This window comes from Carettochelys insculpta, chromosome 3, assembly GCF_033958435.1.
Source record: "Carettochelys insculpta isolate YL-2023 chromosome 3, ASM3395843v1, whole genome shotgun sequence".
NCBI lineage: Eukaryota > Metazoa > Chordata > Testudines > Carettochelyidae > Carettochelys > Carettochelys insculpta.
Window position 1 is genome coordinate 167,375,343 of NC_134139.1, and position 12,863 is coordinate 167,388,205.

Consider the following 12,863-nt stretch of genomic DNA (forward strand, 5'->3'; position numbering starts at 1 on the left):
TTGTTCTAGGGGATAGATGTTCTCACCTTTAGAAATGTACACTTCACTTCCCGTCTGAAACTGTCATTCCTCACCATTCAGCCATTCGGTTGTGTTATACCTTTCTCTGCTAACCTGAAGATAAAGTTCACATCATTGCCACCCTTCTTTTTCTTAAACCAAATAGACTGAGTCCCTCAAATCTATCTCCATAAGACAGGCTTTTGAATTGTTTCATCATTCTTGTGGTTCTTCTCTAAGCTTTTTCCAATTTTTTAACCCCTTTCTTGAATTGTGGATAGCAAATCTGGATGCAGTGCTCTAGTAGTGATTGCACCAGTACAAATTTTTAGATAAACTGACCTAACTACTACTACTCAAGATCTGCCTCTGCATCCAAGGGTCACATTAGGCCTTTTAACCATAGCCTTGCACTGAGACTTTATATTCTGTTAATTACCCAACATGATACCCAAAATCTTTTTTCACAGTCAGTGCTTCCCAGGATACAGTCCCCCATCCTTTTACTATGGCTTACATTTTTGTGCTTGAAAATCCACATTAATATTTAGCTATATAAAAATGCATGTTATTTTGCATTTATCAAGTAATTCAGATAGCTCTATATTAATGAACAGTTTTCTAGTTTATTTACCACTCTCCACTTTTTGTGTCCTCTGCAAGCATTATTCGTGATGATTTTATGCTTTTCCAGGTAATAATGAAATATGTTGATAGTAGAGGATTAAGAACAAATACTTGTGAGACCACATCTAGAAGCACACATGGTAGATTGTGATTCCCCAGTTACAGTTACATTGCCAGGCCTATCAGTTAGCCAGCTTCAAATCCACATGTGTGGCATATCAATTTTATATATTTCTAGGTGTTTTTTTTAAATCGAAATGTCATATGTATGAAGTCAAAGACCTTACATCAACATTATAACCTTCATCAATCCAATGTAATTCAAAAAGATATCCATTTAATTTGTTGGGATTTATTTTCCCATGCCCTATAATTCTTGGATAAACAAATCTTATATCAGCTGCTGAATTATTTTACCTGGCTTGATGTCAGACTGACAGGCCTATCGTTACTAGAGTCATCCTATTTACTCTTTTAAAATATTGGCACTTAACTTCCGTCTAGTCTTCTGAACCATCCCCAGATCTGAATAAGTGGGTCTGTCCCACAGTAGCTTATTACCTAGTAAATTATCTGGTTAGTCATTAAAGTGCTACAGGATTGCTTTTTGTTTTACTGTTTTATTAGCCACTGTTTAGCATCTTCCTCTCTGTTTCTACGTATGCCACTTTTTCCAAAACTGACATGCTAATAAGCAGCCTGAAAAATGCTAACGAGGAACAGAAGTAAATTTCTGGTGCCTCATTAGCATAAGGTCACATGATTTGGAGTCCAGAAGAAGCTCTTCCAGACTCTAAAACAGCATGTAGATGTGTGGCCCCTGGGGGATCACCTGGAAGGAAATCCTCCTTCCGGAAGTCCCTTCTTCCTGAAAATTTTCAGCAGATAGGAATAAGAGGATTTCAAAGTTGGTGGGGTCCTTTCGAAAAGGAGCCCTGTCTGGATGAGCCACGCGGCAGCGAAATGTGGCAATTTCAAAGAGCTGCGGCTGGCAGCATGCTAATGCAGGTCTCAATATGAATTTCAGCGCCTCATTAGTAATCTTCAAAATGGCCATTTGGATGGCCATTTTGAAGATTTGTGCTAATGTAGGTATAGCCAATGTGTTAAATGTAGGCTCTGGCCACACTTGGCCAAAACTTCGAAAAAGCCATGCTAATGGCCAAATCGAAGAATACTAGTGAGGTGCTGAACTTAATATTCAGTGCCTCATTAACATTCACATGCTGCCAGCCATGGTGCTTCGAAAGCACCACTTTCAAACGCACATGGCTTGGCACAGCTACTTTGGGGTCCTTTTAGAAAGGACCCTGCACATTTCAAAATCCCCTCATTCTCCTCAGCTGAGAGGAAAAAGGGGATTTTGAAATGTGAGGACCCCTGTATAGCCGTGCTGAGAGGCAAACGTTCGAAAGCAGTGCTTTCAAAGCACCACGGCCGGCAGCCTGAGAATGCTAAGGAGGTGCTGAATTGAATATTCGATTCAGTGCCTCATTAGTATTCTTCGATTTGGCCATTAGCATGGGCATTTAGATGTTTTGGCTAGGTGTGGCCACAGCCATACTGTTTCAGAGGTTTATTTCAGAAATATAATGTTATCACTTTAAGTAGCATTTATGATGGGTCTTTGAGATGAAATTGTGAAAAAAGCTGTCTTGATAGATGAGTGCTCTCTGTCAAGATTCTTTTTGTTCTTAATTTACCTAAAAAAAAATCTTTGTCTTTAACAGTAATATGGATTATTCCTAATAGGAATTACAATGTTCATCAGTGTTTGTGAGCTGTAAAACCATGAAGACTAAGGGGATATTGCAGAGGGAAGCTAAGCAAAGAAGGAGAGAAGAACATAGATGAAATTTGTGTAGTTATAAATAGAGATGAAAATGGTATAAGGTAACTTTGAGGACTGAGTGAATGATGTTGCCATTCAGGGAGTTTCATATAACTCAGGCGTATCCACAAATGGCTTTTTGTATCCACATGAGTTGGGCAAAGCTGCATTTCATCATCATTGTTCAATATCAGCCCACACTGGTCAATGTATAAGGTAAGAGAAACCTGTTGGTATTGTTGGACAGAGCACCATTCTCTTCTAAGATTTTGAATACATCAGTGACTTTGTCCTGTTGATCAGTTTGGAAATTACCACAGCTCATGGTTCTTTTGTCAGAGAGGAAGAAGTGCACATTGGTCTGATTACTAATCTAGGAGAAACCAAATCCTTGGCCATTACTATACAGCAGCCTCCAGCTCCTGATTACAACCATTTTAGTACTGACGTGTCCAGATAGGTTATCAAGTACATGGCAATTATGAAATATTTTAGCACAATCCTTGACAGATGCTCTAAAGATACAGACACTTGTATAAGCAGCAGCTGCCATCATATTTTGAGCCATTCAGCAACCTCTGTTTGGACAAGACGATACTGGAAGTTTAGAAAGTGGAGAATATTTAAAAAACCCTCATAACGGCCTTCTCTACACTAGCCCAAAACTTCGAAATGGCCATGCAAATACATATTCAGCACCTCATTAGCATGAGGGCGGTCACGGCACTTTGAAATTGATGCGGCTCGCTGCCGCGCAGCTCGTCCAGACGGGGCTCCTTTTCAAAAGGATCCCGGCTAATTCGAAGTCCCCTTTTTCCCATCTGCTCATAGGAATAAGGGGACTTTGAAGTAGCCGGAGTCCTTTCGAAAAGGAGCCCCGTCTGGACGAGCCATGTGGCGGCGAGCCGCGTCAATTTCGAAGTGCCGCGGCCGCCTGCATGCTAATGAGGCACTGAATATGTATTTCAGCACTTCATTAGTAAACTCTGAAATGGCCATTTGCATGGCCATTTCGAAGTTTTGGGCTAGTGTAGACATAGCCAGCAATGGCAACAGTACTGTATAGAATTGAGATATGGATGCTGAGGAAGTGTGAAGAACATTGGACTGATATTTTTCAGCTCTTGTTGTCTTCCTCAGATGCTCCATCTCAAGAGTCAGGACAAGATCAGAAAGAAAGATTTTCAAAGTCTAATTCAGCAACTGCCTCTGTCAGCATGGGTTTAGTTTCAGCAGCTTTCTTGATTTGAAATTGTTGCAGTTGTACAAACCTTAGGGATTAAGTTAAACTTTGTTGAACTATTTTAAGTATTTTGGGAGTTCACTGTACTGAAAAATGTGGGATTGTATTATACTTTAGGAAGCAGAGGATGAATGAAATACATGCAAAATGTTAAGAACTTTAAAGGGCTTTTTAAAATGGTGTAAAATTTGAAATTAAGTGGATTGTCCAAGAAATCTCTGGAAGGAACAGGTATGCTAATCTAATTCCTCTGGTTATCAGCTTCTTTGAAGCTTCATTCTGCAGTGTGCACAAGTTGTCTTGCAGATGACATAGTCAAAGAACCAAACTGTATAAATAAATGACTCTCTTACTCATTGGGTTGCTTGTTTTTAGCTGAAGTTGTGATGAACTTTGGACCTCACAACAGATGTATCATTCACCTATGTATCTTTGCATTTAGCCATTCACAGCTCTCATTGGCTGCCTCCTGTTCCCATTGGCCATTCCCAGCCAATGGGAGCTGCAGGAAGCAGTGGCCTAGACCGTGCCATTGCCCTCATCTCCTGTTGATCAGGAAAGGTGAATCACAGCCAACAGGATCTGCAAGCAGCTGTACCTGCAGACACTCAGCTAGATAAAGCATCTGGCAGCTGCTGGTGAGCTGCATCCAGCCTGCCTTCTGCTTATTACCTACCACTGCTCGGAACTGTGATAGATGTATTATTAGAATGGAAAACCAATAAATTCCAAGGCTTGCATGTCAAGCAATGCTGTTATGCAGCTGATAGTCATAGGGGTACCAAAAGTTTTGATGGCACAATAAAATTGTCAGTGGTGGACATGAACTGGAATATAAACCTAGAGCACCTGAAGTATCTACCAAAAAAATAAACTCTCCAAAAGACTCTGTCATGCCCCTGCAATTTTCCAGGATAATGATGGCATGGTACCTAGTTTAGGGTAACTTTGCCATAGATTACAATTTAATAAATTAGGGGTACAGGAAAGAGGGGATGGCTGTAAATATTGTGGAACATATTCTGGAAAACAAAGTGGTCATAACAAATTAGTAAAATTACTTTTTGAATCCTGTAAGCAATAAGCGTGGTCACTGTTTCTTCCCCATGAAAAAAGATAATTCCATAAACAACTGTTCTCCATAACTGGGAATCAAGGTTTACATTTGTTATTCCTTTTACCACTTAGTTCGGTGTTCACCTTCATATATATTAATACTGCAGGTCTAAACCTGTTTTCTTCGTAATACATACTGGCATCCTCTATGTCCTCCTAGTTATAATTTCATTACTACAGGAATATTATTAAAAAAATCTGTAGAGCCAGTGAGTTCTAATTCGTAGAAAAAAGAGAGAGAAGCAACATGAATTGGACCTATGGAAACAAAGTTATATGTATTCCTCAAGACATAGTTTCATATGAATTTTTGTCTGAGCAGACCTCTCATTGTAGAAAAGTTTTTATAGTGTACCTGAGCATTTTAGGAGATAAGGTTTCCTCAGTTCACTGCCAAACATGCATCTGACAAAGTGGGTCTTTGCCCATGAATGCTTATACTCCAAAAAATCTGTTGGTTTATAAGGTGTGACAGGACTTCTTGTTGTTTTTATGGATACAGATTAACATGGCTACCCCTCTGATATTTGCCAGAATTTTTGTCAATTGTTTAAAATTAGTAGTCATCTGCAATTGTTCTCCGCTAGATAATTATTAATTTAAAAGAAATTCATAATGTTAAAGGAAAAGATAAGCACAAAATATATTGCTGTATTTTTGTCAATGCTTTGGGATTTGCATCTAGCTAATTATAGCACTGCAAAGAACTTGTCAGAAACTGCAGGATAATAAGTGTACCCACAGCCTGTTACTGGGGCTTGTTTAAAAGGTCTCCCTCCAGGTAGGAAAGGACCCCAATATCTGACAGTGAAGAGGTGCACTGGGTGAGAGCTGAGGGCTGTGAGCAAGCCAGACTACTGTGGAGAAGTAGGATGGAGTTGCCAGGTACCAGAGGAAAGGCACAGGGAGGAAATGTTTGGGGAAGTGGCCCAGGAATCAAGCTTCCAGAGTGGGAGTAGAGTAAACCCTGTCTGTTGCTACTGTCTTAGGATACTGAGCCACAGCCCCAGAATAGAGGAGAGGACCAGGGTTGCCCCAGCCCTCCCCACACCACTGCAAGATCTGCTCCAACTGAGATGGGAAATGAGGACTATGGACCCTTGCCTCTAGTAAAGAGAAAGAGATTATGTGGAAGGACACAGCAAGTCAGGCAAACAGAAGCACAGCACTCCTGGGGCCATGGTCAGATAGTTGCCAAAATATCTGTGATCGTGTATATCTACCATATATGTGATAGGCACTGTCAGGGGAAAATACCCTGCCCTCACTCGGCTTATGGAATTTATCAAAGATGTCTTCTCTGTTTCTGACTAAGGTAATAAAAATTAAGACTCAGCAGCAGATACTTCAGTCATCTAAAACCTCTTTGTACCATATGTGCAAGGCAAACTGGACTTAAGGTTGGCTGGAGATATCCATTGGAGAACATCACCACAGCAGGAAAAGCTATCTGCTGGTGGAAAGGGCCCTGCTGCTTATGCTACCTTTTGTCCTTTTCATCCTGAATTTAAGGGGGGAAATGGTGCAGTATGTGGGCAGAATGAAGAGGGGAGCAGAGGTGATGAAACAGAGCTCCACTGCTTCTGATCCTCCACAAATCAGGACTAACTTCTAACCTATGCCAAGGTGGGATGACCCTGAATCATGGAGCCACAGCTAGCTTCCCAATGATTCCTTTCTCTGTACTGTCTGAACTGACCTCAAATGGACAACAGAGTCAAGATGTCCTTTTAAGACAGTCAATATTTTCTCCTTCTTGTAATTGGTGGGAGTCTGTAATGAAACCAGTTGCAACAAAGGAATAAAAAAATAAAAATCAATAAAAACTGCAATATTCTTTTTTATTTCTGGAGCCAGAAACTAGTAAAGTTGATAGTGTCAATCGAGGCCATGATACAATGGATTTTGGAGTCAGTGTTTTTACAATGGATTATTTATAAATAGAGATGTAAGATCTGTATTTCCCCATGAAGATGTTCCCAGAGAAATGCATTAAAATTCCAGATAAATTTGCAATTTTTAAATTGGACCTCTAAACTTCTACCTACAAAATTATACTTAAACATACTTTCAAATGCATATTCTCGTTTTCAAGTGTGAATGGGAGCTTTCAGGCAGGCAGATGGGGGCACAAACAGGGGCAGTTGCCTCAGGGCAACTTCAAAAGGCCCCAGGGCTCCTAACCATCACTACCACTCTGGTAGCAGCTGGAGGAGTCCCAAGCTCTTCTATTCACCACTAGGGCCCTGGAGGGTGCATGCTAGGTGGTGCTAAGGACTGACTTGTGGGGATGGAACCAACACAGTCAGGGCAGTGTGGGGAGCTATATGTCTATGTTCCCTCCACTTCCAGAAGTGCAAATCCAGCCCCACCCAGTTTAGAGACAACCTATAAATATGAGCTAAGAATCTATTTTAAAAAAAAAGTGTGAGAAAGGATGTTTAGAAAGAAGGTGGAAACATTTCTATTAATCTGCCCACATGTATTCTAGGGTTGGAAGTTTAAGAATTTCTTGGCTATCATTTCATATGATGTGAATTTAGTCTGGCTGAGCATTTTTGGCTTAGGGCAATACACTATTTTATTGTTGTCTGATATTTTTAAGTCTTATTATTCATTCCTATGTAAATTATATAATTTTAATTTCCTGTAGTATCTACATACTAGTTTGCTTATATTTCAAAACAGGTAAATATAATTCTGATATTTTTTCAAAGCTGTTAATATTGACATTATGTGCTTTAAAATAGTATTTTGTTCTTCTTTGCTAAAATCCTGAGGTTTTAAGTTATTATTTCTGACTTAGGGGCCATGTTTACACTAGCCAAAAACTTCGAAATGGACACGCAAATGGCCATTTTGAAGTTTACTAATGAAGCACTGAAATACATATTCAGCGCCTCATTAGCATGCGGGCGGCCGCAGCACCTCAAAATTGACGCGGCTCACCTCCGTGCATCTCGTCCAGACGGGGCTCCTTTTTGAAAGGACCCTGGCTACTTCAAAGTCCTCTTATTCCGATGAGCAGATGGGAATAATGGGACTTCGAAGTAGGTGGTGTCCTTTTGAAAAGGAGCCCCATCTGGATGACCTGCGCGGCAGCAAGCTGCGTCAATTTCGAAGTGCCATGGCTGCCCGCATGCTAATGAGGCACTGAATATGTATTTCAGTGCTTCATTAGTAAACTTCGAAATGGCCATTTGCATGTCCATTTCGAAGTTTTTGGCTAGTGTAGACGTAGCCAGGATGTCGTATTACAGTCCTGATGTACTTTTGTTATCCTTCAAGCAGAGAACAAACTAGCTCCAAAACCTAACCCTTTAGCTCCTGCTGAACATATTCCATTCCAGACAGACAATAAAACAACACTTTAATGCTGAGAAGGAAGGGAAGGTCTTTTCTGGCCTTTCTCCAGACTGGCCTCATCCTTTCTTTGCTTGTAAAAGAAGATAGTTGTTAATTTCATCCCTGGAAGACATCAGTTGTGCCTTTATAGTTGGTGAAAGAAACTGTTGCAATAGTTATCACAATGCTTTCAGATTTTGTGTTCTGTGTTTTTTTTTTATTTTATGCATTTTTTTTTTACTTTAGCTCTGGACTCCACACTGTCTTGTACTGTATAGCAAATAACACAGGTAGTCAGTGTGATCAGTGCTCCACCTATTTCTGCAGAAGTCCAGAATAGCTATCAGAGGTGTTTTAACTAAACATTACATTTATGTGTGAACATACCTCCCTGGGGTAGGATTAGTCTGCTGAGCAAACTAATAGGGACATTGAAGGCTGGGGAGGCAAGACAAAAGTAACCTGGATGGTGACAGATTTGTGGTAGTTGTTTTAGTAGTTCATCACTTAGAAGACAAGTATAGCGGCAATATAAATCTCTCAGATAGTCTCTAACACTTAAGATTTATTACAGGGACTTGGTGTTAGATTTGAATCTAATCATTATTTTATGTTATTGAAATGGATAATCCACCTTTATAATTTTTTTTAATATTACTATTTCCTTTAGCTGAATGTGGAGCAAGTGTTTCTGGAAATGAGGGAACATTGTTGTCTCCAAATTTCCCATCTAATTATGACAACAACCATGAATGCATCTATAAAATTGAAACAGAAGCTGGTAAGGGAATCCATCTTAGAGCCAGGACATTTCGACTGCATGAGGGAGATATTGTTAAGGTAAGAAAAAATCTGTTTAATTGTCTAATATCCTCTCCCCTTCACTTTACCTAAGCAATTGGTGTATGTATATATGAAGATCTGTGTTTCTGTGTTTATATTAAATATTATATTTTGCTATATAAAATAGAATATACAAGTATAACTCTTAGCTTACTAGGCTCACCTTTCTTTATATTGAATACAAATGAAATAAGGAACGGTATTAACATTGCAATACAACAAATAGAAATAATGTGCTATTACAATAATGACAAACAAAGAGAAAGTAGCATGTGAACCGGAATAATTTAAGAAATTAATTTGGATTCAAAGTTAATTTTCACAACAGATTTACAATCCTAGGAAACATATTTTTTTAATTAAAATACCAAAAGAACTGTAATCCATCCTGAGTCTGATTAGCACAGCACCAATATATGAGGAGCTGGACACATTTTGTGAGACATTCTCAGTTAACTACTCATGGCTCAATCCTGCAAGGAACAGTACATGGTTTATTGGGGCTGTGTGTGGATGCAGTGATCTGTCTGCCTGGAGGAGGCAAGCTGCAAGGTACAGGACGCTAGTTAGTGCTGTGGTTAATACACAGCATGTGGTTTATTAAAGCCTTGCATGATGCTTTGTCATCATGCTTCTCCACTTTTAAAGTGAAAAAAGTCATTCTTTACATTTGTATATTTTATTAGGTTAATCAGTTTTCACGTCATAGATCTATCCAGAAATCAGTATCCATCTTAAGCTTTTGATGTTTATGGTGAGCTAATCACATTGCAGACATTCAATTCCAAAGATTTTATGGTATGAAAGCATAAATTCAGTGATCTGTGTAATAAGAAAAACACTGGATTTATGTAATGTCCTCAGAAATACAAGAGGGGACCATTTAGGGACTTGATTGCTTTGAATATTTTACACCACAGAAAATACATAAAGAATCCCAGATCAATACTAGGTTCCCTTACTACCAATCCTGTGTTCAAGACCAATCAAAAGCACACTTCTTTTCACTGAAGAATTTTAAAAGCATTGTCGTTAATGCTGATTTTTCCAAATGGAATTGCTCATGCTAAAAATGAACTTCCCTGTAGTTTGTTGGGGTAGTGGAGCACACATCTCTGATGTGGAATCAGAATTTTACTGCAGGCACAGAGACTGAAATAAAAGGTGATGTCTTGGCTTCAATACCTCAATCTGTCTTTTAATAAGTTCATACACAAAGGAATAGAGTGGTAGAGGGTTCATCCTCCTCCTCTTCTGACAGTGACTTCAGAAAAGACAGTCTTGAGTGAAATGTCACACACATCTTCAGGCTTTGTAAATGGATTATGAACAAAAAAAATTGAGGTTCTGAAATCTTTGAGGATAGATACATGTACACATGTTGACTCCATTACACACACATGCGCAGAGAGATCTAGTATTTCTTTATTTCATCTGGACTGCAAAACCAAGAAAGACATTTAAGAAAATGTGTGCCATTTATGGGAGACTTATAGATCATTTAGGAATGGGTTGGAAGAAAATAGCTTTATATCTTATAAGCAGCTTCAGACCTGATCTTTACATTAAATTAAACTAATTCCAGTACTATAAAATTAAAAACAGAGTCTCATGCTGTGATTTGGTTTTTATAAGGTGTATGATGGAAAAGACAGTTCTTCTCGTCCTTTGGGGGTCTTCACTAAAAATGAACTGATGGGACGGATCCTGAACAGCACCTCTAACCATTTGTGGATAGAATTTAATACCAATGGATCTGATACTGACCAAGGATTTCAGCTCACATATACCAGTAAGTAGCTCAGAAAAAAAAATGTGTTTTTGAAGGGGTGGGGAAGGGTATGTGTTTTAAATAGGGATAGTTAACTATTTTAGTTGGGTGACATGATTTCTCACAAAATAAGGAGTATGAGTACCAAGTCTGCACAGTATGCATGAAATTGCATTTTAATTCTATGCACAGCTGGGTAGGTGAGAAATTTAAGAACATTAATACAAGCAATATTTTGACTTGCTGCACATTTGGAAAGCATATTTGGTCAACAGAACAGTGGGCACTTATTAAAAAAAGAGCACGTGACATATTTGTATTACTGATAGAGTATATTATTGTCTTACTCTGACAGAAATAAGTAAGATTTTTGAAAGTGGGCACTTAACCTGACCACCCAAATATGGGAAGAAAAAGATAGGGCTGAAAAAAGAGCTGTGGGACCCATTGGCTGTGGTCACACTAGCCCCTCCTTTTGGAGGGGCTATGGTAATGGGGCATGTTGGGATATGCTAATGAGTCACTTCCATGAATATGCAGCACCTCATTAGCACGTACTTCAAAACTGCCAGTTTCAAAAAACAGCCACCTGTGTAGCTGGGGGGCCTTTCAAAACAGACCCCTGATTTTGAAAGCCCCTTCTTCCCAAAACCAGATGGGAAATTCCTCCAAATTCCCATTAAAACCAAATTCCTCCAATTGCAGTAAACTTGAACTCCATGGGCCCATAGGAAGAGACTTCTTCGGTGTTAGCAGAAAGTAAGGAGTATTCCAAGTAGGTAGATTTCACTCATTTGCAGGTGCAATTATACCTGTAAAAGGAACTAGGGAGTCATTTGTTTTCTAAACAATAGGGCTGGGTCTACATGTGCCCCTTCCTTTTGAAAGGGATGTGTTAATGAGAAGGTTTGAAAGATGCTAATGAGGTGCTGCAATGAATATGCAGTGCCTCATTAGCATAATGACAGCTGTGGTGATTTGAAAGTGCAGCTTTTTGAATTGCGCGCCACCCATGGAGACGGGACCTTCCGAAAGGACCCCACCAGTTTTTGAAAGCCCTTCTTCCGATCACAGATATTCATTGCAGTGCCTCATTAGCATCTTTCGAACCTGCTCATTAACATGCCCCTTTCAAAAGAAAGGGGCGCATGTAGACCCAGCCTTGGAATTTATCATGCATTTTCTAATAGAAGGTCAAATGTTCTTTTAGTTTGTGTTTGTTTTGGGTTTTTTTGTTTGGTTGGTTGGTTGTTTTTTTGTTTTTGTTTTTGTTTTGTAAAGTGAATAATATAGTGTGGTGACAATTATAAGACTGTTACAAGGGAACTGATAAATACTGACTTAATAAATCTAATGCCAAATAAATCAATTTAATCTGCACCTAATTGCTGAGTTTTATTGACCACAAAGAATACATCTTTTACCATTAATATGTGGGTTTTGTGATCCTTTTTCAATTATGTATATGCAAGGGCAGTAATGAAGCAACTAACAGCATCTGCTTTTTAGAACAACCAAAATTAATTATTATTAACAGCACTGAAGTCAGTTTGGTGCTTGTGCAAATACTTCTTTATCTTCTTGTTGATCTAGTACTCTTTACGGTCCTGAAATTAAAAACATCATAACAAGTGAGTTGAATGATCCATTAAAGCAGGAAAATGGTGCTCACCATTAACAAAATAATAGTACAGAAGTCCCCAGACAAACTATGCAATAATGCCTTTTACAAGTCAGAATGTAAGCAATCTCAACATCAAATATATGGGGAAATCATGTTTTGGTTCTGTTAGATCAGAAGTCTCAAGAAAACAAGAATAATTGTAACCAAAGATTAAAAACTTGTAGTGATTGCTCTCCATGCTCAGTATCCAACTACAGATAATTTTGAAGAAACAGATATCATGCTGAAGTCCAATGTGCAAAAGGATAATTAAGGGACCCAGTTCGGAAGTCAGATAAATGGGAACATCCTGATTCCTTAGGTCTCAAGTTATCATCACTCAGTCATCCTGAAGGACTTTATAATGCAAATACATGAACTGTAAATGTTACAGTTGCATTTCAACCTAGCCTTGATAGGTTAA

At 38.9% G+C, this 12,863-nt stretch overlaps 1 protein-coding gene across 1 annotated transcript in view; it reads left to right on the top strand.

Moving 5' to 3' along the window:
- Positions 1–12,863, top strand: part of CSMD1 (CUB and Sushi multiple domains 1) — a 1,701,396-nt gene that overhangs the window by 1,256,210 nt on the left and 432,323 nt on the right. The window contains exons 22-23 of the mRNA XM_074989136.1: positions 8,833–9,002; positions 10,641–10,797. Coding sequence (XP_074845237.1) covers positions 8,833–9,002; positions 10,641–10,797 — 327 coding nt within the window. The remainder of the gene's footprint in view (positions 1–8,832; positions 9,003–10,640; positions 10,798–12,863) is intronic.